Source organism: Microtus oregoni, unplaced genomic scaffold, assembly GCF_018167655.1.
Source record: "Microtus oregoni isolate MIOR12 unplaced genomic scaffold, Mior012 000000F_ref0000247, whole genome shotgun sequence".
In the NCBI taxonomy this organism is placed as follows: Eukaryota; Metazoa; Chordata; class Mammalia; order Rodentia; family Cricetidae; genus Microtus; species Microtus oregoni.
The window spans coordinates 88,492,840-88,520,631 of record NW_024543059.1 but is presented as its reverse complement, the minus strand read 5'-3'; the positions used below and the strand labels follow the sequence as shown (position 1 = coordinate 88,520,631).

General features: G+C 41.7%; 1 protein-coding gene and 2 pseudogenes across 1 annotated transcript in view; 2 read left to right on the top strand and 1 right to left on the bottom strand.

Moving 5' to 3' along the window:
* LOC121446051 (alpha-amylase 1-like) overlaps positions 1-27,792 on the top strand; it is a 151,629-nt gene that overhangs the window by 99,363 nt on the left and 24,474 nt on the right. The window contains exon 4 of the mRNA XM_041648434.1: positions 19,335-19,364. Within this exon, the coding sequence (XP_041504368.1) occupies positions 19,335-19,364 (30 nt within the window). The remainder of the gene's footprint in view (positions 1-19,334; positions 19,365-27,792) is intronic.
* Positions 472-1,400, top strand: LOC121452344 (annotated as a pseudogene).
* On the bottom strand, positions 3,335-4,499 carry LOC121446117 (annotated as a pseudogene).

Here is a 27,792-nt window from a genome sequence, read left to right as displayed (position 1 = left end):
GACTCACCTGCGCCCTGAGGAGTGGCATCGGCACTGGTGATAAGAACATTTACTGGTACCAGCAGATGCAGGAGAGCCCTCCCAGGGTTTTCCTGTGCTACTGCAAAGACTCAAACAAGTCACTGGGGCCTAGAATCCCCATTACATTCTCTGGATCCAGAGAAGCCTCAAAAAATGTTGCAAATTTGCACATCTCTGAACTATAGATGAAGAATGAAGCTCAGCACTGCTGTGTTATCTGGGAAAGTAGTGTTTCCCACAGTGATACAGGCAGATGGGGAAGTAGTCATCAATAGTAGCTTCTGCTAAGAAAACAAATCAGTTCTGGTAGAGTGCATGTAGCGGCCACAGGGAAGGGAGCAAGGAGGCTCCGCCAACATCGCCTGCCACAGCACCGGTTCTGAACAGTGCAGAGGCCCATGGTATTGGTTTTGATCACCAAGAACGATGCCCCCACCACATGGAAAGCAACTGCGTGCAAACATCCAGAAAGGCAACTATCACGAGGCCCACGAGATGTACTGAATGCTCTTCTTCAGATACATGTCCAGAAACAAGCATTCAAAATCCTGAGATCTCAGGTACTCAGGAGTATTTCTCTTCTTCGGTCATGGCCAGCAGAGCAGTCCAGGCTGACCTGACCCTGCCGATTCCCGAATCCCTGGGGAAGGTAACAGTGTATATAGCTGATGAACTGTTAGAGAATTGTAGAGCCAGCTACAGTGTTCACTTTGACGGATCTAAATTTGCAAGAGTAAGTAGTGTTGGTGGCCAGAGCTCTGAAGTGGTCCAGTGGAGGATCTGGGAAACTGGGCCATCCCAGCTTCCACCAGCCCCTCATGCTGTGGGTCTGCAATGCTACTGTAAGTCTCAGTATTACTTCCTGCCCTCCACTGAGGGCAAGGGCTGTACCAACATGACGGACAGGTACTCCACTACACAAAACTTCTGAAGTGGGTGGATGAGTTCGTGGCCCAGGCTGTGTACAACTGTTTCTCTGTTTGAAAAACAAGAAAGGTATCCAGGTGGTCTTTACAAGGTGCGCACAGAAGGTCCCGTCCATCAAGGGGACCTTCTTTCAATCCTTGTTCAACTTCATCTGGTTTCTGCTGCTGGCTGTGGACAAGCTGATTGTGTTCACAGTGAGCACCACCTGCTTCCCTACATGGGGACCCCATGTACAAAGTGTACCTGGACAGGGGAGCTGCCAAAGCAGACCTCCTCCAGAGAGGGCAACCTGGGAACAAGCTGAGCAGCCTCGTGGACTCCTCAGAGCAGGAGGATGGGGACAAGTGCTAGGATGGCAGAAGCCTCATCAGCCTGCACGGAAGCTGCCTGGCAAGAATGGAGATGCCCATGACCACCACCACGGGGATGGATTCAGTGCCAGGATGGCATGAGGCCCCTTACACAGTAAGTTCCTGTTCTTGGGCTGGAGGGGCCTCCTGTGCAGAGTCTGTCCCTATTAATTATGGAGGTCAAGGGCTGTGTGGTAAGGACCAGGAACAAAGCCCAGCTTCTGCTGCCCACCGATGTTCCTCATATCTCCCACAATAAAGCACGAGTCCTGCTGCAGCACCCTGTGCCGTCCTTGTCTCTGGTTCCTTGTGGAGGGCTCTAGTGGGACAGGCAGCCTGGTATCAGTAACCTGTATCCCTTCTTGTGTGTTCACTGTTGCCATGGCACGCCAGAGGAGTGGTACTCACTACTGGGGGCCATGCAGGATCCTGAATCCTGCAGATGAGAGTGCTTTTTTGTTTGATTTCTGTTTGGACACAGAGTTGTTTTCTAATCATGATGAGCTTCTCAGGGACAGAATATGTTCTGTGGTAGCAAAGCTCCTAGAGGTAGAGATCAGTCATTCAAGCTACAGCCCTGCTGGTCCCCATGAGCCCCACGCTGCTGCTCTGCAGATGTTTTAAAGGGTGTAGTAGGTTCTCACATCCTTCATGTTGTCGTATTTATTTTTTTTCTGGATGAGTGATTTTGCAATCTAATGTTTATGACTTAACCATTTTAAGAATCCAGGAGTGAGCAACCAACTCTATTACCACAGATAATGCCCATGCTACCAGTCAGATTATAAAGGGAGACTCCATATTTTTCACAATTAAAATAAATAAAATTTCTGGATTACAACACTCTAAGCTGCTTGGGAAGGAAGTAGATGTGCCCTGTTTTCTATAAAATGGGATTTAAAGGACGGCTTATGTCATCAGTTGATTAGTTCTCAATTTTTTTCTAAAGGTCTGTTTACGTTTTGGATCTATTGGTTTAATTTCTCTGACCCAGATATATCTAGAATTTTACCCCTTTTATTAGGGTTTCCTGGTTCATAGATTTCAGAACTGTCTAGTCTTGTGATTTTTTTTTGTTCTTGTTTCCGTTTATTAGTCTAGGAATATACAAAAGTGTGACATGGCACAACAATCTCATGGAAAGAAAACAGAATACACAGGAGGGGGGTGGCTCTCTTCCCTGGCCCAATGCCTCAGGAAGGCACACATGTGAGGCTTGGGTACGGAGCCTCCTGTCCTGGACCCAGTGTGCTACACTGAAAACCAGGCCCCTTTTTGAACAGAAGAGAGACCCTTCCTCACTCCAGACTTGGGGTGTGGCTCAGGAGAGCTCAGGCGGCTGAAAGAACATGCTCCAAGCCAGGGCTGAGCTGTGCTGAATCTACGGTGCCAGCCTTCAGAGTAAAACCAGCCAACAGCAGTGAGATAACCCAAGACAGTACCTGTGGAACATCCTTGTCCCTAGCACAGTATATAGGCCAGCATAGGCTCAGATTGGAGAAAAGGGGTAGGGTGAGGAGCAGAGAGGAGACTCCAGATGCTATCTGCCACCTTCCCCAAAGGGCCAACTCTGTTCCCTGCATCCTCCCCTTGGCAAGAAGATCCAGACCTTCAGTCACATGTAGGGTGGTGGGAATGGAGATGTTTGCTAAACACGGCCTCTGCCTCTTGAGAATCCCTGGAGAAAAGAGGATTATCTAAGTGGCCAAGTCATAAGGATTGTCCTTCCCCAGTTCAGCAGGGCCAGCTGTCTGTTGTTTGGGGAACCCTAGAGGGGGGTGGATAAGAAACCATCAAGGCCCAGAAATGTCAGCCACCACCTTGTGCAGGACATACTAGATGTGAGAACTTAAAATACTGACTCACCCCTTCTTACAAAAGATCTAACATAGCAATGGTTTAACAAATTATAATTTCTTTTAAATAACCCACAGATACCCATGACACTTCCAAATTTACAGAGCAAGATGCACTGAGAACTTGGTAGAAAAGGATTCGCAGTCGCTCCTTCCAGGAGCTGGACCCCACAGGCTGGGTCAGTTCACCTCCAGCACCTCCGTCTCCGGAAGGCCGAATTTGGTCTTGTGATTGTCAAAGAGCTTCACCAGGGCTTCCATGTACATGGCGTTACATGTCGATGTCCTTCTGGGTCGGGTACTCCAGCTTGGGGATGGTGATGGGCTCACCCACAACAGTGGTGATAGGCTTGGAGTAGGGCACCAGCCCCCAGGTGTCAGAGGAGAAGAGGCCTCGGCCATGGAAGATGCATGGGGCAAAACCAATATACTTCTGGAACTTCTTCTGGACCCAGCGGCCCCAGGAGCCTTCCTCAAAGATCACCTGCTTGTACACCTCATTCTCTCCAAAGGAATAGGTGGGAACCAGATCAGCTCCATGGCGCAGGGCCAACTTTACAAAGCCCTTGCAGTTCCGCAGAGTGACTGCGTTCTTGCCAGGCATGGAACTCAGGGACTGGGCTGCACCTCCCACCACGATGATGATAGCATTGCCACTCCCGTTCTTTGAAAGCAAGTAGTCTATGATGTCTCGGTTAACAGGGCAGATGCCTCCAGACATCAAGTACTCCTGAAGGACCTGCATCCGGAAGTTGCCAGCCAACTTGGCCAAGTAGGGCCTTATGCCGGGAAACTTCTTGCTAACTTCGGTTGCCTCCGTGCTGAATTTGCAGAAGGCACCCAGGCCCATGATGCCATGGGGATGGTACCCAAAGATATAGTTCCTGGTGGTCAGCAGGTTGTGCGTCTTCACCAGCTGGATGGGAAAGTAGTCTCGGAAATAGCGCCACACGGCACAGTTCCAGACCCACTGCGATCTCCTGCCACCTTTCTTGGGCGTGTTCCAGTCAAAGGCCAGCCAGGTGAAGTAGAGCACAGCTAACAGCCAGCAGTAGGTGCAGAAGGTGTACATGAGAATAACACTGCAAGCCACTCCTACCACCAGGAAGAACAGGACCCACTGTAGGACTGAGATGATCTGGAGCTGCTTTTCCACCTTGGACCTGTTGAGCCAGGAGACAGAAAAGATGTCTTGGAGGGCCTAGAGGATGCTGGAGCCAGTGCCCCATCGCCCAGACCCCTCTCATGACAGAGCAGATCCTCCATTCTTGTTCTCGCTATGGGCAGCTTCAGCCCGACACTCACCCCGCAGGACTCCGGAGTAGGCGGCGATGAGGGTCTTCATACTGAAGTCCGTGCATGTCACGGCCGTGCAGAAAGCCGCCTCACGCCGCACCCCTGGCCCATGCCCCGGCCGTCGGGGCCAGAGCTCGGGGAGCTGTGGAGCAGCGCCCAGGCCGAGGCAGGCAGCCGCTGCCACCCCAGTTAGCCTAGAAGCCAGCGAAGTGCGGCCACGGCCTAGCCTTGTGATTTTTAAAAAAATTATTTCTTGAAATTATACTTACATCACTTTCCCTTACCCTTAATTCATCCTCCCATGTACCCTGCCTTGTTCTCTTTCAAACCATGGCCTCTTTTCTCACTCCTGCACACATTCATTTATGTACATATATATTTCTATGTACATAAACACAACCTGCTCAGACTATATAATCTTTCTTGTATGCATGTTTTTAGGTTTGACCACTGGTTTTGGGTCGCCAATAATAAGTGTGTGCTCCTCATGAGGAAGACTATTTCTCCTACCCTCATCATTCTTTGGTTGAGGTATTTTCATTTAGGGTTGAGTCTTTGGGTTTTTGCTAGCCCATACATGTTGTTGAGACATTATGGGGAAATGCTTCTGTTATTACTTGGAGGCACAGTCTCACAAGCAAACTCCCTGATTCTCTGTACTCCCTGACTCTCTGTCCCTTACAATCTTTCCACCTCTTCTTACTCAACTTTCACTGGGGTGTGGGAGTGTGGACTACACAACCCTGTGGTTTGATTGATTGTGGTTTTGTGTAGTGGTCTCTATCTGTTGCAAAGGGAAGTTCATTGATGAAGGATGATGACTATACTTATCAGTGAGTATAAATTCATGTTTATAGTTGTTACAGATTATTCTGGTTTAGTGGCTGTACAGTTTCCTATAATAACCATAATTTCTCTAGGATTGAGTAGTTAGGTAGTTTTCCCCTACAAGGTATGGTATTCCTTTTGATGTATGGGTCATAAAATCAATTGGAGAGCTTGTGGTTAGCACTAAGGTATGTTTGTCAATAGTGAGTTTGTAGGGTTATCATACCCTGCTGGTTATTGTTGAGGGTTCATAGGTATCAAGCTGGGTTTAGATTGTGTAGGTTGTCTCCTCCCTGTGAAGCTTGCATGACCATGGAAGTTAGACTGCAGAAAGGGAATGTTCAAGTCAGTTCAGTTAACAGGTCTCAGGGATCTTTTTCTGAAGAGTTTGGTGTCTTCATCAATAGGGAATTACACTCTGGACGGGAACAAAGGGCAACATCACTAGGCTGTATGTTTTAAGAGTCTCTTGAGAGCTCTGACCAACAACTCCAATACAGCTTCTCATATCTGGCACTGGTGCCTTAGTTAGATGGCCTTTGGTTCTCAGGGGAGGACTGCCTTTGCATATGATAAAATCTCACTAACACTATCTCTATACATACTGACTAACACGTATTTTTGTGTGTGTGTGTGTGTGTGTGTGTATGTTTAGGTAAAGAGTTAATAGTATGATTCTTTGTGGATTTTTGAAACATTCTTATGGTTGATTAATCAAGCTCCCTCCTTCCCCTCTTCTCCCCTTCTCTAAGAACCCCATGTTTCACCTTTCTGCTACTAGATATCTAGTATTCTATTTTCCTTTGCCCTCCTCTCTGTATTTATCTCCCTCTTCCCCTCTAATCAGCAGTCCTTTCCATTTCCCTTTTATGGTCACTCTTACTCTGACATTACCCTCTCTTTGGCTCCCCAACAACCTTCTTGTGAAGGAGACATCCACCCTATCCTGGTAATTAGCTCTATTTTATTTAACAGAACATGTACTCACATGTGAAATTTGGACCTAGTAGCCTCCAATAAGAGAAAACATGTAGTATATTTTTTTCTGTGTCTGGGTCACCCCACTCAGTAAGTTTCATCCATTTACCTGCAAAGTGTATGATGTCAGTTTTCATTATAGCTGAGTAGTATTCCATAGAGTACATGGATCACATTTTCATATCCATTTGTCCATTGTAGGACCCTTGGTTGTTATTTTCTAGCTCTATGAATAGGGCAGCAATGAGCATGCCTGAGAAAACATCTGCAGGGTGGATGGTTGAGTCCTTTGGGCACATGCCATGGAGTGGTATAGCTGGGTCATCTGGTAGATATTTTTTTTTATTTTTTGAGGATTCTCCTCAGTGATTTCCAAGTGACCAAACCCATTTAGAATCCCAACAGCAGTGGCTATGTATTTAGTTCTTGGCACTACCATCTTTGTTCTCTATCTTAGTTTAGCCCATTAAGCACTACATACAGCATTTGACCACTTTTCAAAAGTCCCAAAGTCTTCCACATCAAAAAAGTAAAACAACCAACCAACCAGACCAAACTAAAATTATTACCAGCTTAGGTCTGTCAGCAACTATTAATACCCCACTCTCTGGTACCAACTTCAATATTAGTTATTTTTCTATTGCTGTGATAAGACCAAGGTAACTCATAGAAGAAAGAATTGGTGGCAGCTGAGGTGACTGAGGAAAGCCTTGGTGGCTAGGCCTGGGCCTGCTCCCTCAGCATTTCAGGACCTGAGGGGGCCACATGGGCCTGAAGGTGATGATGGGAGCTGAGGCATGGAGGAACAGAGAGAGTCTGGCTCCAAATCACTGAATAGAAACTCTTAGGGGTTGGAGCTGTTGGAAAAGCCAAACCTGCCCTGGTGATACAGCTAATTCAGAAACAATTTGTAGAGAGCAGGCCTGAGGCAGCAAACTCCACAAGAGCAGTACTGAACCAGCAACCTGGGTTGGAGTAGACCTGAGACAGTAAACTCCACAAGAGCAGGTATAGGGGAGCAACCACTGAATGAGTGGAGCAGGGCCAGAGACCTCTGCAAGTCTGGGCATGAATCTGGGACCTTCAAAGGAGTATACCTGAGCCAAGACCCTTGCTGATCCAAACGTGAGACTGGGACCTCCAAGGAACTAGGCCTGAGCCAGGACCTCTGTGGGTCTGGCCGTGAGTCTAGGACCTCCAAGAGAGGAGGCAGAAACCAGAGACCTCTTCAGGTCCAGGCATAAGTCTGGGAACTCTGTGGCAGTGGGCCAGATCCAGGATCTCTGAAGATCTGGGCATTGGTCTGGGACCTCCAAGGTAGTAGGCCTGAGCCAGGTCCTCTGTAAGTTCAGGTGCACACGGGTCTGGACCTCTATGAGAATAGATCAGAGCCAGAGACCTTTGCAGGACCAACCCCAAGCCAGGGACTTCTGCAGGAGCAGACCCAGACCAAGGACACTTACAAAAACAGGTCTGAGCTAACAACCTAGGCCAGAGCAGTCCTGAGTGAGCGAACTCCACGGGGGCAGGACTGAGACATTGACCTCCACTGGAATGAACCTGGAAAGGCTGAACTCCACAGGAGCAGGACTGAGCCAGAGACCTGGACCAGAGCAGGCCTGAGGCAGTGAATTCTACAGGAACAGGACTGAGCCAGAGACCTAGCTAAGAGCAGGCCTGGGACAGCAAAGAACTCCACAAGAGCAAACTCCAAGGGAGTGGTGCAAACCCTGGGAGCACTTAGCAACCTCCAGGAACACAGAGTGACCAATGAGTAACTGGAACTATAGCACTGGCTGCACCATGAGGAACAACCATCTGAGCCTTGGATCCACTGGAACCTGGAAGATTAATCACCAGTCACAGACAGCCCCAACAACACCAATTAGAGGAAAAGATGAGTAGACAAGGTAAGAACACAGGCAACACAACAAAGAACAACATGACACCAGTAAAATCTAGTGACCCTACAACAAAACTTGAACAACCCAGTATCAATGAAGCAGAAAAAAATGACCTAAAAAAATAACTTCGGGAGAATATTTCAGATGCTTAAAGAGGAAATGAGAAATTCCCTCAAAGAAATGGAGGAAAAGACAAACAAAAAATTGGAAAGCATCAACAAATCCCTTAAAGAAAATCAAGAAAAACATCTGAAAGGAGCTACTCAAGACTTGAAAACTGAAATAGAGATAATAAAATGAAAAAAGAATGAAAAAAATAGACTTCAAACTAAAATAAATAACATAGAAGCAGAAATCGTGAGAAAACGATCCAGAACTGCAAATGCAAGCATAAACTGCAGAATACAAGAGATGGAAGAATCTCAAGTGCTGAAGATACAATAGAGAAAATAGACTCATCAGTCAAAGAAAACACTAAATCTAACAAAAGCTTAGCCAAAAATATCCAGGAAATGTGGGACACCATGAAAAGGCCAAACCTAAGAACAATAGGTATAGAAGGAGAAGTTCAACTCAAAAAGCACATAAAATATATTCAACAAAATCATACTAGAAAACTTTTTCAACCTAAAGAAAGGCATGCCTATAAAGATACAAGAAATTTACAGAAAACCAAATAGACTGAACCAAAAATCTTTCACAACATAATAGTCAAAACACAAAACATACAGAATGAAGAAAGAATATTAAGAGCTATAGAGGAAAAGGCCAAGTAACATATAAAGGCAAACCCATTAGAATAATACCTAACTCTGAAAACCAGAAGGTCCTCGACAGATATTATGCAGACACTAAGAGACCACAGATGCCAGTAAGACTACTCTACCTAGTGAAACTTTCAATCACCATAGATGGAGAAAACAAATATTCCATAACATAACCAGGTTTAAACAATATGCATCCACACATCAAGTCCTACGAAAAGCTCATGAAGGAAAACTCCAACCCAAGGAAGTTAGCTGCAACCATAAAAACACAGGCAATAGATAATCCCACTCCAGCAAATCCCAAAGAAGGTGAACACACACTACCACCAAAATAAGAGGAATTAACAATCACTGGTCATTAATATCTCTTAATATCAGTGGACTTGATTCACTTATAAAAAGACACAGGCTAACGGAATGGGTAGGAAAACAGGAGATGACCTGGGGCATACAAGAAACACACTTCAACTTCAAATACAGATATTACCTCAGAATAAAGGGTTAGGAAAAGATTTTCTAGTCAAATGGACCTAGGAAACAAGTGGACGTAGATATCCTAATATCTAACAAAATAGACTTCCAACTAAAATTTATCAAAATAGATAGAAAAAGTATTTCGTATTCATCACAGGAAAACATCAAGGTGAAGTCTCAATTATGAACATATTTGCCCCACATACAAAGGCAGCCACATTTGTAAAAGAAATATCACTAAAGCTTAAATCTCACATCAAACCCCACATACTAATAGTGGGAGACTTCAACACCCACTCTCAACAATGGACAGGTGTGCAGACAGAAAACTAACAGAGAAATAAGGGAACTAACAGATGTCATGACTCAAATGTACTTAACAGACATCTATAGAACCTTCCAACCAAACACAAAAGAATACACCCTCTTCTCGGCACCTTATGGAAACGTCTCTAAAATAGACCACTTATCTGGTCACAAAACAAATCTGAACAGATATATAAAAATTGGAATAACCACCTGTATCTTATCAGATCACCATAATGTAAAGTTAAAATTCAATAAAACAAATTACAAAAAGTCTGTAAACACTTGGAAACTGAATAACGCTCATCTAAAATATCACTAGGTCAAGGAAGAATAAAGAAAGAAACTAAAGACTTCCCAGAATACAATGAAAATTAATGCACAACATACCCAAATTTATGGCACAGTATGGAAACAGTGCTAAGAGGAAAGCTTATAGCACTAAATACATACATAAAGAATTTGGAGAAATCTTATACCAGTGACATAGCATCATACCTGAAACATCTAGAACAAAAAGAAATAAGTGTACCCAGGATGAGTAGATGACAAAAAATAATCAAACTGAGGACTGAAATCAATAAAACAGAAAGTGAACAATAAAAAGAATCAAAGAAACAAAAAGTTGGTTCTTCGAGAAAATAAAAACAATGGGCAAATCCTTATCCAAACCAGCCGAAAGGCAGAGGGAGAATATCCAAATGAACAAACTCAGACATGAAAAGGGAACATGACAAGAGACACTGAGGAAATCCGAGAATCATCAGGTCATACTTCAAAAACATGTACACCACAAAATTGGAAAATTTAAAAGAAATTGACATTTTTGTGGATAGGTGCCATATACCAAAATTAAATCAAGATCAAATAAACAATTTAAGCAGACTGATAACCCTTAATGAAGTAGAGGCAGTCATTAAAGTCTCCCAACCAAAAGAGCTCAGGACCAAACAGATTCAGTGTAGAATTCTCCCAGAATTGCAAAGAAAAGCTAGTACCAATACTCCTCAAAATATTCCACACAATAGAAACAGAAGGAACATTGTCAAACTTCTTTTATGAAGCTACAGTTATGCGGATACCCAAACCACAGAAAGGTACAACAAAGAAAGAGAATTACATACTAAATCAAACACCTGATTTTTGACAAAGAAGCAAAAAATATCAAATGGAAAAAAGAAAGCATATTTAACAAGTGGTGCTGGTGTAACTGGATATCAACATGTAGAAGAATAAAAACACACCCATATCTATCACCATGCACAAAACTCAAGTACAAATGGATCAAAAACCTCAACAAAAAGCTAGCCACATTGAATATTAGAGAAGAGAAAGTGGGAAGTACACTTTTGCACACTGGTACAGGAGACCACTTCCTAAATATAACCCCAGTAGCACAGACACTGAGAGAAACGATTAATAAATGGGACCTCCTGAAACTGAAAAGCTTCTGTAAAGCAAAGGACATGATCAACAAGACAAAACAACAACCTACAGAATGGGAAAAGATCTTCACTAACCCCACATCAGATAAAGGTCTGATCTCCAAAATATACAAAGAACTCAGGAAATTGATCATTAAAGGAACACAGAATCCAACTAAAAAATGGAGTACAGACCTAAACAGAGAACTCTCAACAGAGGAATCTAATATGGCTGAAAGACACTTCAGGAAATGTTCAACATCCTTAGTCGTCAGAGAAATGCAAATGAAAACAACTCTGAGATTCCATCTTATACCTGTAAGAATGGCTAAGATCAAAAAAGTTGATGACAACTTATGCTGGAGAGGTTGTGGGGTAAAGAGAACACTCCAGCATTGCTGGTGGGAATGCAAGCTGGTACAGCCCCTTTGGATGTCAGTATGGTGATTTCTCACATAATTAGGAAACAATGTTCCTCAAGATAACAGTAATATCACTTTTGGGTATATTTCCAAAGGATGCCCAGTTGTGCCACAAGGACATGTGCTCAACTACGTTCATAGCAGCATTGTCATAGCCAGAACCAGGAAACAACCTAAATGCCCCTCGATCAAAGAATGGATAAGTAAAATGTGTTACATTTACTCAACAGAAAAAAAAATTACATCTTGAATTTTGCAGGAAAATGGATGGAGTTAGAAAAAATCATTTTGAATGAGGTAACCAAGACCCAGAAAGACAATTATCATATGTACTCACTCATAAGTGCTTTTTAAACATAAAGCAAAGAAAACCATCCCACAAATCACAATCCCAGAGAACCTAGACAACAATGAGGACCCTAAGAGAGACATACATGGATCTAATCTACATGAGAAATAGAAAAATACAAGATCTCCTGAGTAAATTGGGAGCATGGGGACCTTGGAGAAGGTTGAAGGAGAGGTGAGAGGCAGGGAGGGAAGGAGAGAAAAAATATAGAGCTCAACCAACAAAAATCAATTTAAAAAATGGAATTAAAGACCCTGATATTATTTTTATTCTTTCACATTTTCTTCTTTTTCTCTTTATTTTACATTCCAATCACAGTCCGAACTCCCACCCTTCCTCCTGCGCCCCCCCACCTCGTCTCCTCCAGCCCACTCCCCATCCACTCCTACCAATGAGTAAGGGATCCCATGAGGAGCCAACAAAGTCTGGTACATTCAGATGGGGCAGTACCATGCCGCTTCATCCTACATTAAGGCTCACAATGGCACGCACCATAGGGAATGGGCTCCAACAAGCTAACTTATGTGTCTGGGATAGATCATGTGAAGACCCTGATATTAATGCACATACCTATGAAAATCTGATTTGTGACAAAGAAGACAAAATTGTGCAATGGAAAAAAAAGCATCTTCAACAAATGGTGCTGGCATAACTGGATGTCAACATGTAGAAGAATGCAAATAGAACCATATTTATTGTCATGCACAGTACTCAAGTCCACATGAATCAAAGACCTCAGCATAAATCTAGTTACATGGAACTTAAATGAAGAGAAAGTGGGAAGTAGCCTTGAACACATGGGCACAGGAGATCACTTCCTAGCTAAAGCACCAGTAGCACAGACACCGAGAGCAAGAATCAATAAAGAGGACCTCCTGGAACTGAGAAGCTTCTGTAAAACAAAGGACATGGTAAGTAAGATAAAATGCAGACTACAGAATTGGAAAAGGTCTTCACCAATCCCATGTCCAACAGAGGGATGATCTCCAAAATATATAAAGAACTCAAGAAATGAGACATCAAAATACCAAATAATCCAATTAAAAAATGGAGTACAGATCCAAACAGAGAATTCGCAACAGAAAAATCTCAAATGGTAAAAAGACATTTAAGGAAATGCTCAGTCTCCTCAGCCATCATGGAAATGCAAACCTAAATGACTCTGAAATACCATCTTATACCTGTCAGAATGGCTAAGATTCAAAACACTGATGGCAGCTTTCGTTGGAAAATATGTGGTGTAAGGGGGACACTCCTTCATTTCCGGTGGGAGTGCAAGTTTATAAAATCACTTTGGAAACCATTGTAGTGCTTTCTCAGAAGACAGAGAATCAATCTACATCAAGACCCAGCATGACCACTCCTGGGCATATAGCCAAAGGAAACACAATCATACCACAAAGACATTTGCTCAACTATGTTCATAGCAGCAATATTTGTGGTTTTATGATTTTTTTATTCTTTTAATTTTTATATTCCAACCACATTTCCCCTTCCCACCCCTTCTCCTGTCCCCCTTGACTCCCCCAAGCCCAGTCCATATATATGCACTCTTCCCAAAGTGTAAGGGATCCTGGGGGGAGTCAACAATGCATGGACCTTTAAGTTGAGGGAGGACCAAGACCCTCCCCCTGCATTAAGGCTGAGCAAGGCATCCCACCATAAAGAATGGGCACCGACAAGCTATCTCATGCACCAGGTATAGATCCTGGTCCTACTTTCAGGGGCTCCTCAGGTAGCCCACACTACATAACTGTCTCTCACATGCAGGGACCTAGTTTTGTCCCTTGGAGGCTCCACTGCTGTCAGTCTAGAGCTCACATGTTCCAAAAATCTAAGTTCAGCTGTCTCTGTAGATTTTCTCTCTATGATCCTGACATCCTTTCTCATATATTCCATCCTCCCTCTCTGGACTGGATTCCCAGAGCTCAGCCTGATGTTTGGTCGTGAATCTCTGCATCTGATGCTGTCAATCACAGGATGGCAAATGAATGGAACTAGAAAAAAAAAAACCTGACTGAGGTAACCCAGGCTCAGAACGACAAACACAGTATTACTCACTCCTAATAGGATACTAGATAAAAAGTAAAGGAGAACCAGACTACAATCCAAAGCTCCAGAGAAGCTAGGTGACAAGGAGGACCCTACGAGGGATGAATGGATCACCCTGGGAAGATGAGATCTCCTGGAGGCAAGGGGAGTGGTAAAGGAGAAAGGATGGGGCATGAGAACACGAGGGAATGGGATGGTCAAGTTGGCGAACGGACAGAGTGGGAGAGAAACTAAAGGGATATCTTGGTATAAAGAGACATTGTGGGTTTAGGGAGAAACATGCTGATAGGGAAATTCCCAGGAATCCATAGGATGATCCCAGCTAAGACTCCTAGCAATAGTGGAGAGGGCGCCTCTACTGGCCTTCCCCTGTAATCAGAGTGGTGAATACCACAACTGTCAACAAAGACCCATCAGGAAGTAACTGATGGAACCAGAATCAGCATTATTCATAATAACCAGAACATGGAAACAACCCAGATGCCCCTCAAAGAATGGATAAAGAAAATGTAATTCCTTTACACAATGGAGTATTTCTCAGAAGTAAAAAAGGAAAACAATGACATCTTAAAATTTGTGCCAAATGGATGAAACTAGAAGAAACAATCCTGAGTGAGGTAACCCAGATCCAGAAAGACAAACTCAGCATGACCTTATTTATAAGTGGATATAGACGTAAAGCATAGAATAGTCAGGTTACAATCCACAACCCCAGCGAAGGTAGGTAAAGAGGGGGACCTTAATAGGAACATACATGAAGGGAAACAGTTAAGATCTCCAGGGTAAACTGAGGAAGGGAGTAGAAGAGAAGTGATGGAGGATAGGAACATGAGGGCTCCAGATGGCCAAGTTGGGGAAGAGACAGAGAGGGAGAGCAATTAAAGAGATATATTGATAGAAGGAGACATGACGGGGTTAGGGAGAAGCCAGGTGCTAGGGAAATCTACAAGGACCCCAGCTAAGACTCCTAGCAATAGTGGAGAGGGTGCCTGAACTGACATTTCCCTATAATCAGATTAGTGACTACCCTAATTGTCATCATAGAACCTATATCCAGTAACTGATTGAAGCCGATGTAGTGATCCAGAGCAAAGAACTGTGCTGAGCTCCTGGAGCTTAGCTGAAGAGAGGGAGGAGGGATCATGTGAGCAAGGGGGGATCAAGATCATGATTGGAAAAACCACAGAGACAGTTGACTCAAGCTAGTGGGAGATCATGGGCACTAGATTGACAGATGGGGAGCCTTCATGGGATGAAAGTAGGCCCTCTGAAAGTGTGTGACACTTATATGGCTTGACCCATTTGGGGCCCCTGGTAGTGGGTCCAGGACTTATCATTATGGAAGTCTCTCAGAAAATTGGGAATCAGCCTACCTCAAGACCCAGCATTACCACTCTTGGACATATACCCAAAGGATGATCAATTATACTACATAGACACTTGCTCGGCTATGTTCACAGCAATATTATTCATAATAGCCAGAACCTGAAAACAATCCAGATGCCCCTCAACCAAACAATATATAAAGAAAATATGGTACATTTAACAATGGAGTATTATTCAGATGTAAAAGCCATGACATCTTGAAATTTGCAGGCAAATGGACAGAACTAGAAAAAAAAATCATCTTGTGTAAGGTAACCTAGACCCAGAAAGGCAAATACAATATGAGCTCACACGTAATGGCTTTGTGGGAGCCTAGGCAGTTTGGATGCTCACCTTACTAGGCCTGGATGGAGGTGAGTGATCCTTGGGCTTCCCACAGGGCAGGAAACCCTGATTGCTCTTCGGGCTGACAAGGGAGGGGGACTTGACTGGGGGATGGGGAGGGAAATGGGAGGCAGTGGCAGGGAGGAGGCAGAAATCATAAATAAATAAATAAATAAATAAACGAAAAAAAATCCAAAAAAAAAAAAAAACAATATGAGCTCACTCATAAGTGGATACTGCTACATATAAAGCAGCCAATAAAAAGAACAATGTACAGCTCCAGAGAAGCTAGGTAACAAGCAGGGCCCTAAGAGAGATGCATGGATCACCTGGGAAGGGGAATAGATGACATCTCCTGGGTAAACTGGAGGTGGAGGCGATAGAAGGGAGGTGATGGGCATGAGAACATGAGGTAAAGGGGTAGTTGAGTGGGGAAGGGATGAAGTGGGAGAACAGGGAAGATGCCTTGATGGAGGAGCCACTATGGAGTCAGGGAGAAACCTGCTGCTAGGGAAATTCCAAGGAACCCACAGGATGACCCCAGCTGAGACTCCTCGCAATAGAGGAGAGGGCGAACTGGCCTTTCCCTCTAATCAGATTGGCGAATACCCAACTGTCATCATAGAACCCTCATCGAGTAACTGATGGAAGCAAATGCAGAGATCCACAGCCAAGCACTGGCAGTCCAGTCAGAGAGAGAGAGGAGGGATCATATGAACAAGGTGAGGTCAAGATCATGATGGGGAACTCCATAGAGACAGCTGACCTGAGCTCATGAGAGCTCACAGACTCTAGACAGACATGGGGAGCCTGCATGGGATGAAACTAGGCCCTGTGCATATGGGCAACAGTTGTCTGTCTTTGTCTGTTTGAGGGGTCCCTGGCAGTAGAACATGAATCTAACCCTGGTATATGAGCTGGCTCTTTGGAGCTAATTCTCTATGGTAGGATGCCTTGCTCAGCCTTGATACAAGAGTGAGGGTTTTTGTCCTGACTCAACTTGATGTGCTAGGCATTGCTGACTCCCTATAGGAGGCCTTACTCTTTCTGAGGAGTGAATGGGGTAGGTCAGAGAAAGGTAAGGGTATTGGGAGGGAGGGAGAAAGGAAGCTAGAACTGTGACTGGTATTGATATGAATCAAAATTTAAAAGAAAAAAGAAAAAATCGATTATGCTGAGCATTAAACTAAAATAATTATGTAGTAGTTGATGGTATCATCTTAAAATTTATGTCTATTAAAATGACTTCCATACACTTATTTAAACCAGAGAAACGAATTTTGTGTTTCTTGATTAGTTAACTGATTGTTTGGTAATCTATTTTCAAGGAAAAAAAAACCCAGTATTATCGTGTTATAAAGTAACTGTATTTCCAGTACATAAATTGCACAATATCATGTATTCTCTTCTGGAAAGTCATTTGTATCACTGGACACACAGTAGCATAGGCATTGAGTACAAGTTTCTGAAGACTCAGAAAGACAGGGTCATACCTCCAGTGCAATGTTGAGTAAGATGAAATGATGAGGTTCATCCAGTATGTGACCACAAAGACACTCACCAGAGCCAGGATAGTCCAGGTGGCTCTTTGCTCTGGGGAGTGTCTTACAGAGAGGCTGCTTCTGTGGAGATGCAGTGATCGCCTATGATGCCAGAATAACAGAAACACCATGTATGCACTAGAGAACATCATGAGACCCACAAAAATGACATCCCTGGAAAATGTCAAAATGAAAAACAGTCCCCTCCTGATGGGGGTACTTGGAGATATTGAGCATTATTCACTGATCACAAGTAGATTTGTCTGGCTTGTGTTGGAATAAGCTACAGTGACCAAGATGACATTGCTAAGTTGAGGAACCAGAAAAACAAGAAAATATACATGATGTAATTTGTAAGTGTGTGTTTGGTTTTATCCACCCAGTCAGTGCTTGGGCTGATGATGGTAGCACACTCAGGAAGCAGGTGATACAGATGGAGAGGCCCACCATCACCCTGCTCAGGTCAAACAATGCCTTGCATTTGAAGTCATTCTGTAAATTCAGTGACTCAAACATGTTTGGAGACCAAAAATCTAGTGCAGTGAGCAGCATCACAATATGAACAAGGGCCAAATGACATGTGATCAGCTCCGTGGGCTTAAGTCTGCAGTCTTGAAGGACCATGAAGACATGCAGCAAAAGAAGGAAGGTGCTGGCTGAAATTCCGATGCAAATTTGAAAATAATAAATGTTCTTAATGATGACATGAGTGTATATCTTATCCATCTTTATTCTGTGTCTACAAAGAAATGTGGGGAGAGAAAGAAAGGTTAAAAAAAGACACAATGCTACAATTAAGATGATGTGGGAATCCCCTACATATGCTATGATATGTTTTGTTTCCATTGGTTGATAAAGAAGCTGCTTAGCCTATGGCAGGCAGAATAGAGACAGGTTGGAAAACTAAACTGAATACATTGAGAGAGTAGGAGGTGTCAAAGAGATGGCATGTAGCTGCCAAAGGAGAAAGACTCCAGAATCTTACTGGTAGGCCACAGGCTTGTAGTATACATAGATTAAAAGAAATGGGTTCATTTCAGATGTAAGAGCTAGCTAGGAATATATCTAAGTCATTGGCCAAACAATGTTGTAATTAATATAGTTATTGTGTGAGTATTTGGGTCAGGGTGGCCAAGAAACAAAAGTGAAAACTCCACTTACAAAATGGCACCCAGTTCAGGAATGTACATCAACATTAAAGAAAGCTTTTTAAAAAGGGCATCTAGACCTACAAAAACAGAAGTCAATTGGAGCTTGTTGGTAGCTGCATTGTTTTTCAGATTGGCTCTGTCTGCTGGCAGTGAACTGAGGCGTGACTCCTTTAAGAGAAGGCTTCCAGACTCAGCCTTAGCAGCAAAAATTGCATGGCTTCTTTAAGAAACTGCTTCATGGTCTATGCTCATAGCACAAATGGCTCTGGTTCTTTTGGGAGGTCTGATTGAATGGGGTTTGTGGGCAGCATGATGCAAGTTATTTGGTGGTGGCATGGGCCAACTGCTTCCCAGAGTTGGGGTGGTAAGCATGCCTCCCAGATCTGGCAGTGAACATCTGTCATGTTGAAAAGCTGAGAAGGGTAAAACAGCAGCCGAAGAGGCTGCTCTGCTCCTAGCCATGCCTGCTTAACAGTTTACAACATCGATCAGAAAATGACTGCAGATATACAATATGATTTAGATGAATAAGATCTCTGAATGGTTCACAGTGTTAGATAAATGTACACGGATTTAGGAGAGCGAGAAGAAAAGTCATAAATTAAAAGAGTAAAGATAATGAAATATATATTAAGGAGTGATAGAAAAAAAAGTCCCAGAAAGAAGGAAAATACATAAACAGTCTGGATTATGTATATAATTGTGTTTTTTTTTAACTTTTTACTGTTAATGGGCTAACTGCAGAGAGACATGTGATTGTGAGGGCTGCTGAGTTAAGCCGACATAAAGGTGTCTTGACTGCAAAATGTGAGTCCAAGGACATACTACTTTGGAAAAGAGGGTTTGCTTTTGTTTCCACAGAAGATGGGAACCTGTGAATTCCTTCCAGGATAATGTGGTTTAATGGAACAAGAGCCCCTGAAAGGTGTCTGGAACCCTAAAAATACTTTGCTCAACAAATAGCAGGAAACACTTTAGAGAAAACTATGCCCAAATTCCCCAAATGATGTTTATAAATTGATGGGGAAAGCTCTCTTAACCAATCACCTTTAAGAAGTGGAGCCTAATTAAGGCATGCCTACCTGGAACCCAGGAACAAAAATTGGAATGGACCAGGTGTGTGCTCTTTCTGGGTGATTCCCACTGGACACAGCTGAACTCGGACTTTCCATTCTTGTGGCGTGAGTTTCCCCTTATAACAATTAAAAATATAATTGTTTATCTTTAAGCTGGCCTGGTTATTTCCAGAATTGAGCTAGCCTCTAGAATAAATAACTGTTTTATTACAAAAGGTTGGTTATAAATGATTATAAATGATATAGAGATGAATACTTTGCGTTGGTATGGATCTTGGTCTATTGATACAAATTTAGGGTCAATTTTCTTACACTGTGTATAGGAATTTCTGCTCTAGTTTAAGGTATTGTGTTTGTGCAGGTCATTTTAAAATGTATAATTTAAAATTAAAGATTAATAGATAATTATAATAGTCAAACCTGTAGCCATATTAGTTAGATTTCCTAGATATACAGAGGTACATTTCGGTTAGATAACCTTGAACAGTTCAAAGACCTACAGAATATGGCATTTAAAAGGTTTTAAGAACTTTACTTGACAACTAGACATGTCTGCTTCTGGCAGCACCAATTACTTCGAGAGAATGATGGGCATTGAAGAAGCTCCTTATGGAGTTTGCTAGACTTTTGGGCAAGAACCTGCTCTTGCCTGAACTGCTTGATGGTATGATGTATAAACTGGACACGCAGGGCCCACAGAAAAATGACTGCTGAACTTGCCTAAAGAAGGTGAGACAGTACTTTAGGGTCCCTACTTCATGAAAGAATCTGCCAGACATTCTGTAGAACACAGAAGAAAGTGACTGACAAACTGCCAATATATGCAAAACATTCTTTCAAATTTCTTGCTTCATGAAAAAGTATGTCAGATACTATGGGCCTATAGGCTGAAGATGGATGCCCCAAAGTTACAGAACAGCTTTGGGTGACTGTTTAATTAGGTAATATCTTTCTAGGGTCTCTGATGGAGTTGAAGACAAATAGTTTTTCTTAGCTACAATAAAAGATAAACTAGATATAAATCTTTAGACTCACAAAAAGTATTGAAACTGCAAGTCTTGCTTGATATCTGTTTTGTTATATGTAATTTTAGTATGTTAAAGTTGAAACCTTCCTTTTTATTTAGACAACATGGGGAGATGTTGTGGGTTTCCCCTCTGTATGCTGCGAATGTTTTTTATTACCATTGGTTAATAAAGAAGCTGCTTTGGCCTGTGGCAGGACACAATAGAGCTAGGAAGGAAAACTAAACTGAATATAGAGAGAGAGTAGGCAGAGACACCATGTAGCTGCCGAAGAAGAAAGATGCTAGAATCTCCCTGGCAGGTCACAGCCTCATGATTATACATAGATTAATAGAAATTGGTTAATTTGAGATGTAAGACCTAACTAGGAATATGCTACTAGCCAAACAGTATTGTAATTAATATAGTTTTTGTGTGATTATTCAGGTCAGGGTGGCTAGGAAGCAAAAGCACAATCTGTGCTTACATTAAGATTTTTTTTGAGATAATTACAGTTTTATACAATTTTCTACAATGTGTTTTGATCATATTATCCCCCTACAAATCCTCCTTAATCTACCCATCTTCCCTACACACCCAACTTTGTATCATCTTTTAAGCACATAAAGACCAATTTAAATTTTATTTAATTTATAGATATGAATAATTTGCCTGCATTTGTTTCTGTGTACCACTTGTGTGCCTGGTGCCCACCGAATCTAGAAGAGGATACTGGATCCTCTGTAACTGGAGTTACAGGTGACTGTGAGTCTCTATGTGTGTGCTGGGATTTGAACCCAGGTCCTGAGGAAGAGCAGTCAGTGCTCTCAACTGCTGAGCCATCTCTGCATCAAGTCCAATTTGTACTGTCCATATACTATTGAACGTTTGTGACTACACTCCTAAGAAAACTGACTCTTCCTTTCTCCACAGCTATCAGTTGCCCTAAACCCCTGCGCTGGGGATAGTCCTTTCTGCCCACCTCCCCTCTCCATTCTGGGATTTGTTTGGTTTAAATTTGAACAGGTGATGTGTCTGCTGTCATAACTTATAACTTTGAATTTAAAATGTGTTGTCTCCTGATTGTGTGCAGACGACACTGTTTCCATTTAAACGTCCACTACATCTGGCTACTACACTCTAGCTGCCTCCTCTCCCATAGGGACCCCTGCATGCATGGAGAGGAGTATGTGATACAAATGTACCTTTTTAGGGACGAGAATTTCTTATTCCCTCACTCTCAAGACTGACCTCTTGTGCGAGTCTCTGTGTTAATCACCGTATACTGCATATAGAACAGTTGAGAGATGCATTAACCCATGGGTATAATACAAGTCAACAGAAAATCTGTTTAACACTACCAGTATAGCATTTATCAGAATAACAGCAGTAGAGCCCCATGAACTATCCAGCCTGAAATGGTGTCAGGTGAAACTTTCTGTCCCATCACAGTTTCCTCAGAGATTAAAAGTTTCCATCTTTGAGGGAAGCTCCTTAAAACACTGGATGAAATAACTGGATATTTTAAGTCAGGATTTTTACAGAGAGGAGAAACACCAGAATATTCTAAGGGGAGCTGAAGCATTCCTTCTTGCAAGCAAACTCAAGATCGGAAAGTAAATATCTCAAAATAGTCTCAGGAACTTTCTAAAACTGGCCAAACTCTCCAAGCCCTTCCCTCCCCCAGGCTGTAGAAACAGTAAGGACTGCTGAAACACACACTCAGAAAAGGTAAACTTCCTGAAAGAAGGTGGAGCTAAACAAACAGCCTGGAAAGAACACTTTTCTACACATGAGGTTCCCAGCTTTTGTGAGTTGTCACCCATGTTTTGGGTCATTGGTTTATTATCTAGAGTGATTAGACAGTTGTTCCTGTCTCCTTAGCAATAATGTTACACAACAACTCTATTTTGTAGATCGGGCTTTAAATCCAACCATAAACTGATTGATTACTCCAAAATCCAACATGGTGAACCAATAAATTTCATTGTGTTTACTTACAAGCATACATGTAAGGGGTTGCTTGCAGGAGTAGACGTGACTCAAAGACAATTGCATCATCAAAAGAAGAACTGTATTACCTACTTTCTCTTCTGTCAGATTAAGTGTATCAAGTGTTATGCTGAGATCCAAAACTCATCGTCATATATGCAATTTATGACTGTCATGAGTACACATCAAAGTGATTTCCTAGAAGCCTTTCCTGAGGCTCCGCTTAATACAGCCATCCCTTCTATTGCCTTTGAAACACCTCAGGCCTCAGTAAGTAAAGATGATGCCCCTCATGTTTTAGCAGTATATTTCAAATGTCTAAGTGCCTTGGACAATGTTGCTGAAAAAATGGCAGCTGCTAGGATTCAAGGCAAATTATTTTCTAAAATTATTCTGATTAAATTTTAGAGGAAACAAAATGGAAAACTAATTATAAATGATTATACATAAGCACGGTCAGATAACACATTACAAGCCTCCACTAAACTGAGATAAAGTAATTATAACTACATAAAGAACAAATATAATGTTTCTTTGTCATTCCAAAATCTTCACTCATCTCTTTCAACCATGCATCTTTCTGTAAATGGTGTTGAAAAGGCTTGAACTGCTGGATCCTCAAATGACATCGTCTATAATGTTCACATTGTGTTGTTGCTGAAACTGGGCAAGAAAAGATGATGGTTACCAAGGAGCAGAGGCAGCAGCTACTATGCAATCATCTTATGGTTCCTCTTGGAAATTTATCTACACCTGCAGGGTCTAATAACTGATCCTTGTAAACAGTATGCACGTTCATCTAAAGGCATTGTGTGCTGATTATCTGAATTTTAAAGTTCACTTTTTGTTCTGCTCTCAACACTGAAGCATTTTGTAATTTAGAATAATATGGCCATGACCTGTGAGCAATGGGTTAAAGGCAATTTCAGAGAAGTCACCTATAGGTTTGTCATAAAGAAAAGAAAATTAAGTATCTTTTAATATGCTAGGTAAATCAAAATATGACACACCAATTGGCATTTACTGTTGAAAGAAACAAGCAAAGATTGCTGATCTCAGGATGAAACACCAAGACTCTCAGGAGATGGGTAAGGAAGATCAATTGAACCTTCCTAATTCTGGATTTCCCTTAAAATATGTGTAAATTTAATTTAAACCTAACATGTATGTATATGGATATGTGCACACTGATGCATATGTATATATATATATATATATATATATATATATATATTATTCATAGGATAAAGCAGGGAGTATCCCTATTAAATAGACTAGCGAACCATCTGTACCAGCAAGGTTTATGTCAATATCATCCAGGAAAAAGAAATCTTAATCGAGAAAATGCCTCCGTAGAATTAGCCTGTAGACAAGTCTACAAGGCACAGAGCTGCTGAAAACAGTGTTTGTGAGTGGCCACTCCCAACTCTAGTTCTGAAAAAACAAGTAGGTGGCAGAAGCGCCAGTGTAGAGATAGAACACAGAAACCCAGCACAGGATCCTGAATGCAGCTGTGAAGTAGGAGTCTCTCTAAAAAGCACTCCCTCATCATCAATGCAAGTCCAGACTACTATACCCAGGCAAGCTTTCATTCACGATAAATGGAGAAAACAAAATTTTCCAGGATAAAAACAAATTTAAACAATACATAGCCACAAATCCAGCCTTACAGAAAGTAATAGAGGAAAATCACGAACCAAGGAGTCCAACAATGACCACAATCACTCAAACATCTAGAGACCCTTCACCAGCACAACTCAAAGAAGGGAAACACACAAACTCTACTACTAAAAAAGTGACCGGAGTTAAGAACCACTGGTCATTAATATCACTTAATGTCAATGGACTCAACTTACCTATAAAAAGGCACAGGCTAAGAGATTGGATACGAAAACAGGATCCAACATTCTGCTGTTTACAAGAAACACACCTTAACCACAAAGACGGGCACCTACTCAGAGTAAAGGGATGGGAAAAGGTTTATCAAGCAAATGGACCTAAGAAACAAGCAGGTGTGGCCATACTAATTTCTAACAAAGTTGACTTCAAACTTAAATCAATCAGAAGAGATGGAGAGGGACATTTTATACTCATAACAGGAACAATTAATCAGATGAAGTCTCAATCCTGAATATCTATGCCCCTAAAATAAAAGCACCCACATACGTAAAAGAAACATTACTAAAACTCAAGGCTGCCATCAAACTGCACACACTAATAGTAGGAGACTTCAACACTCCTCTCTCACCAATGGACAGGTCAATCAGACAGAAACCTAACAGAGAAATTAGAGAATTAATGGAGGTAAAGAAGCAAATGGACTTACAGACATCTATAGATTATTCCACCCAAAGAAGAATATGCCTTCTTCTCTGCAGCTCATGGAACCTTCTCGAAAATTCACCACATACTTGGTAACAAAGAAAACTTCCACAGTTACAAAAAAATATTTGTAACCTCCTGTGTCTTACCAGATCACCATGGATTAAAGTTAGAATTCAACAACAATGCTACTCCCAGAAAGCCTACAAACTCATGGGAACTGAACAGTCAACTACTGAACCATACCTGTATCAAGGATGAAATAAAGAAAGAAATTAAAGTCTTCCTTGAATTTAATGAAAATAAAGAAAGAGCATAATCAAACTTATGGGACACTATGAAAGCAGTCCTAAGAGGAAAGTTCATAACATTAAGTGCCCACCTAAAGAAAACAGAGAAAGCACACATTGGAGACTTAACAGCCCACCTGAAAGCTCTTGAAAAAAAAGAAGCAGACTCACCTAGGAGGAGTAGAAGACTTTAAATAATCAAACTGATGGCTGAAGTCAACAAAATAGAAACACAGAAAACAATCCAAACAATCAATGAAACAAAAAGCTGGTTCCTGGAGAAAATCAACAAGATTAATAAAACCCTATCCAAACTAATCAAACGGCAGAGAGATAATATGCAAATTAAAAGGATCAGAAATGAAAAGGGGGACATAACCACAGAAACAGAGGAAATTCAGAGAATTGTTTGATCTTACTACAAAAGCCTGTATGCCACAAAACTGAAAAATGTAAAAGAAATGGACACTTTTTTAGATAAATATCATATACCAAAGTTAAACCAGGACCAGGTGAACAATCTAAATAGACCTGTTTGTCGTGAAGAATTAGAAGTGGTTATCAAAAACCTCCCTACGAAAAAAAGCCAAGGACCAGATGGTTTCAATGCAGAATTCTACCAGAACTTCCAAGAAGAACTAATACCTATACTCCTTAATGTATTTCACAATATAGAAACAGAAGAGTCATTGCCAAAATTTTTTTATGAAGCTACAGTCACTCTGATACCAAAACCACACAAAGACTCAACCAAGAAAGAGAATTACAGGCCAATCACACTCATGAATATCGATAGAAAAATCCTCAACAAAATACTGGCAAACCGTATCCAAGAACACATTAGAAAAATTATCCATTATGATCAAGTAGGCTTCATCCCAGAGATGCAGGGCTGGTTCAACACGCGCAAATCTATCAATGTAATCTACCATATAAATAAACTGAAAGAAAAAAACCATATGATCATTTCATTAGATACTGAAAAAGCTTTTGACAAAATTCAACATCCCTTTATGATAAAAGTATTGGAGAGATTAGGGATACAAGGGTCATACCTAAATATAATAAAAGCTATTTACAGCAACCCGACAGCTAACATCAAATTAAACGGAGAGAAACTCAAAGCCATCCCACTAAAATCAGGAACACGACAAGGCTGTCCACTCTCTCCATACCTCTTCAATGTAGTGCTTGAAGTTTTAGCAATAGCAATAAGACAACATAATGGGATCAAGGGGATTCGAATTGGAAAGGAAGAAGTTAAACTTTCATTATTTGCAGACGATATGATAGTGTACATAAGCGACCCCAAAAACTCCACCAAAGAACTCCTACAGCTGAGAAACACCTTTAGTAATGTGGCCGGTTACAAGATCAACTCCAAAAAATCAGTTGCCCTCCTATACACAAAGGATATGGAAGCAGAGAGGAAAATCAGAGAAGCATCACCTTTCATGATAGCCACAAACAGCATAAAATATCTTGTGGTAACTCTAACCATGGAAGTGAAGGATCTATTTGACAAGAACTTTAAGGCATTGAAGAAAGAAATTGAAGAGTATACCAGAAAATGGAAGGATCTCCCTTGCTCTTGGATTGGGAGGATCAACATAGTAAAAATGGCAATTCTACCAAAGGAAATTTATAGATTCAATGCAATCCCCATCAAGGTTCCATCAAAATTTTTCACAGAGCTTGAGAGGACATTAATCAACTTTATATGGAAAAACAAAATACCCAGGATAGCCAAAACAATCTTATACAATAAAGGAACTTCTGAAGGCATTACCATCCCTGACTTCAAACTCTATTACAGAGCTATAGTAATGAAAACAGTGTGGTATTGGTATAAAAACAGAGAAGTCAACCAATGGAATCATATAGAAGACCCGGATTCTAACCCACAAACCTATGAACACCTCATTTTTGATAAAGGAGCTAAAAGTATACAATGGAAGAAAGAAAGCATCTTCAACAAATGGTGCTGGCACAACTGGATGTCAACCTGTAGAAGAATGAAAATAGACCCATATCTATCACCATGCACAAAACTCAAGTCCAAATGGATCAAAGACCTCAATATCAATCTGAACACACCGAACCTGATAGAAGAGAAACTGGGAAATACCCTACAACATATGGGCACAGGCAATCGCTTCCTAGGTATAACCCAGCAGCCCAGACATTAAGGGCAACATTGAATAAATGGGACCTATTGGAACTGAGAAGCTTCTGTAAAGCTAAGGACACTGTCACTAAGACAATAAGGCAACCTACTGAGTGGGAGAAGATCTTCACCAACCCCGCAACAGACAAAGGTCTGATCTCCAAAATATATAAAGACCTCAAGAAACTAGACCTTAAAATGCTAATTAACCCAATTAAAAAATGGGCCACTTATCTGAACAGAGATTTCTCAAAAGAAGAAGTTCAAATCGCCAAAAGAAACTTAAGGTCGTGCTCAACCTCCTTAGTGATCAGGGAAATGCAAATCAAAACGACTTTGAGATATCATCTTACACCAGTCAGAATGGCTAAAATCAAAAACACCAATGAGAGCTTTTGCTGGAGAGGCTGTCGAGGAAGATGTACCCTCATCCATTGCTGGTGGGAATGCAAACTTGTGCAACCACTTTGGAAAGCAGTGTGGCGGTTTCTCGGGAAATTCGGGATCAACCTACCCCTGGACCCAGTAATGCCACTCTTGGGAATATACCCAAGAGATGCCAGATCATATGACAAGGGCATTTGT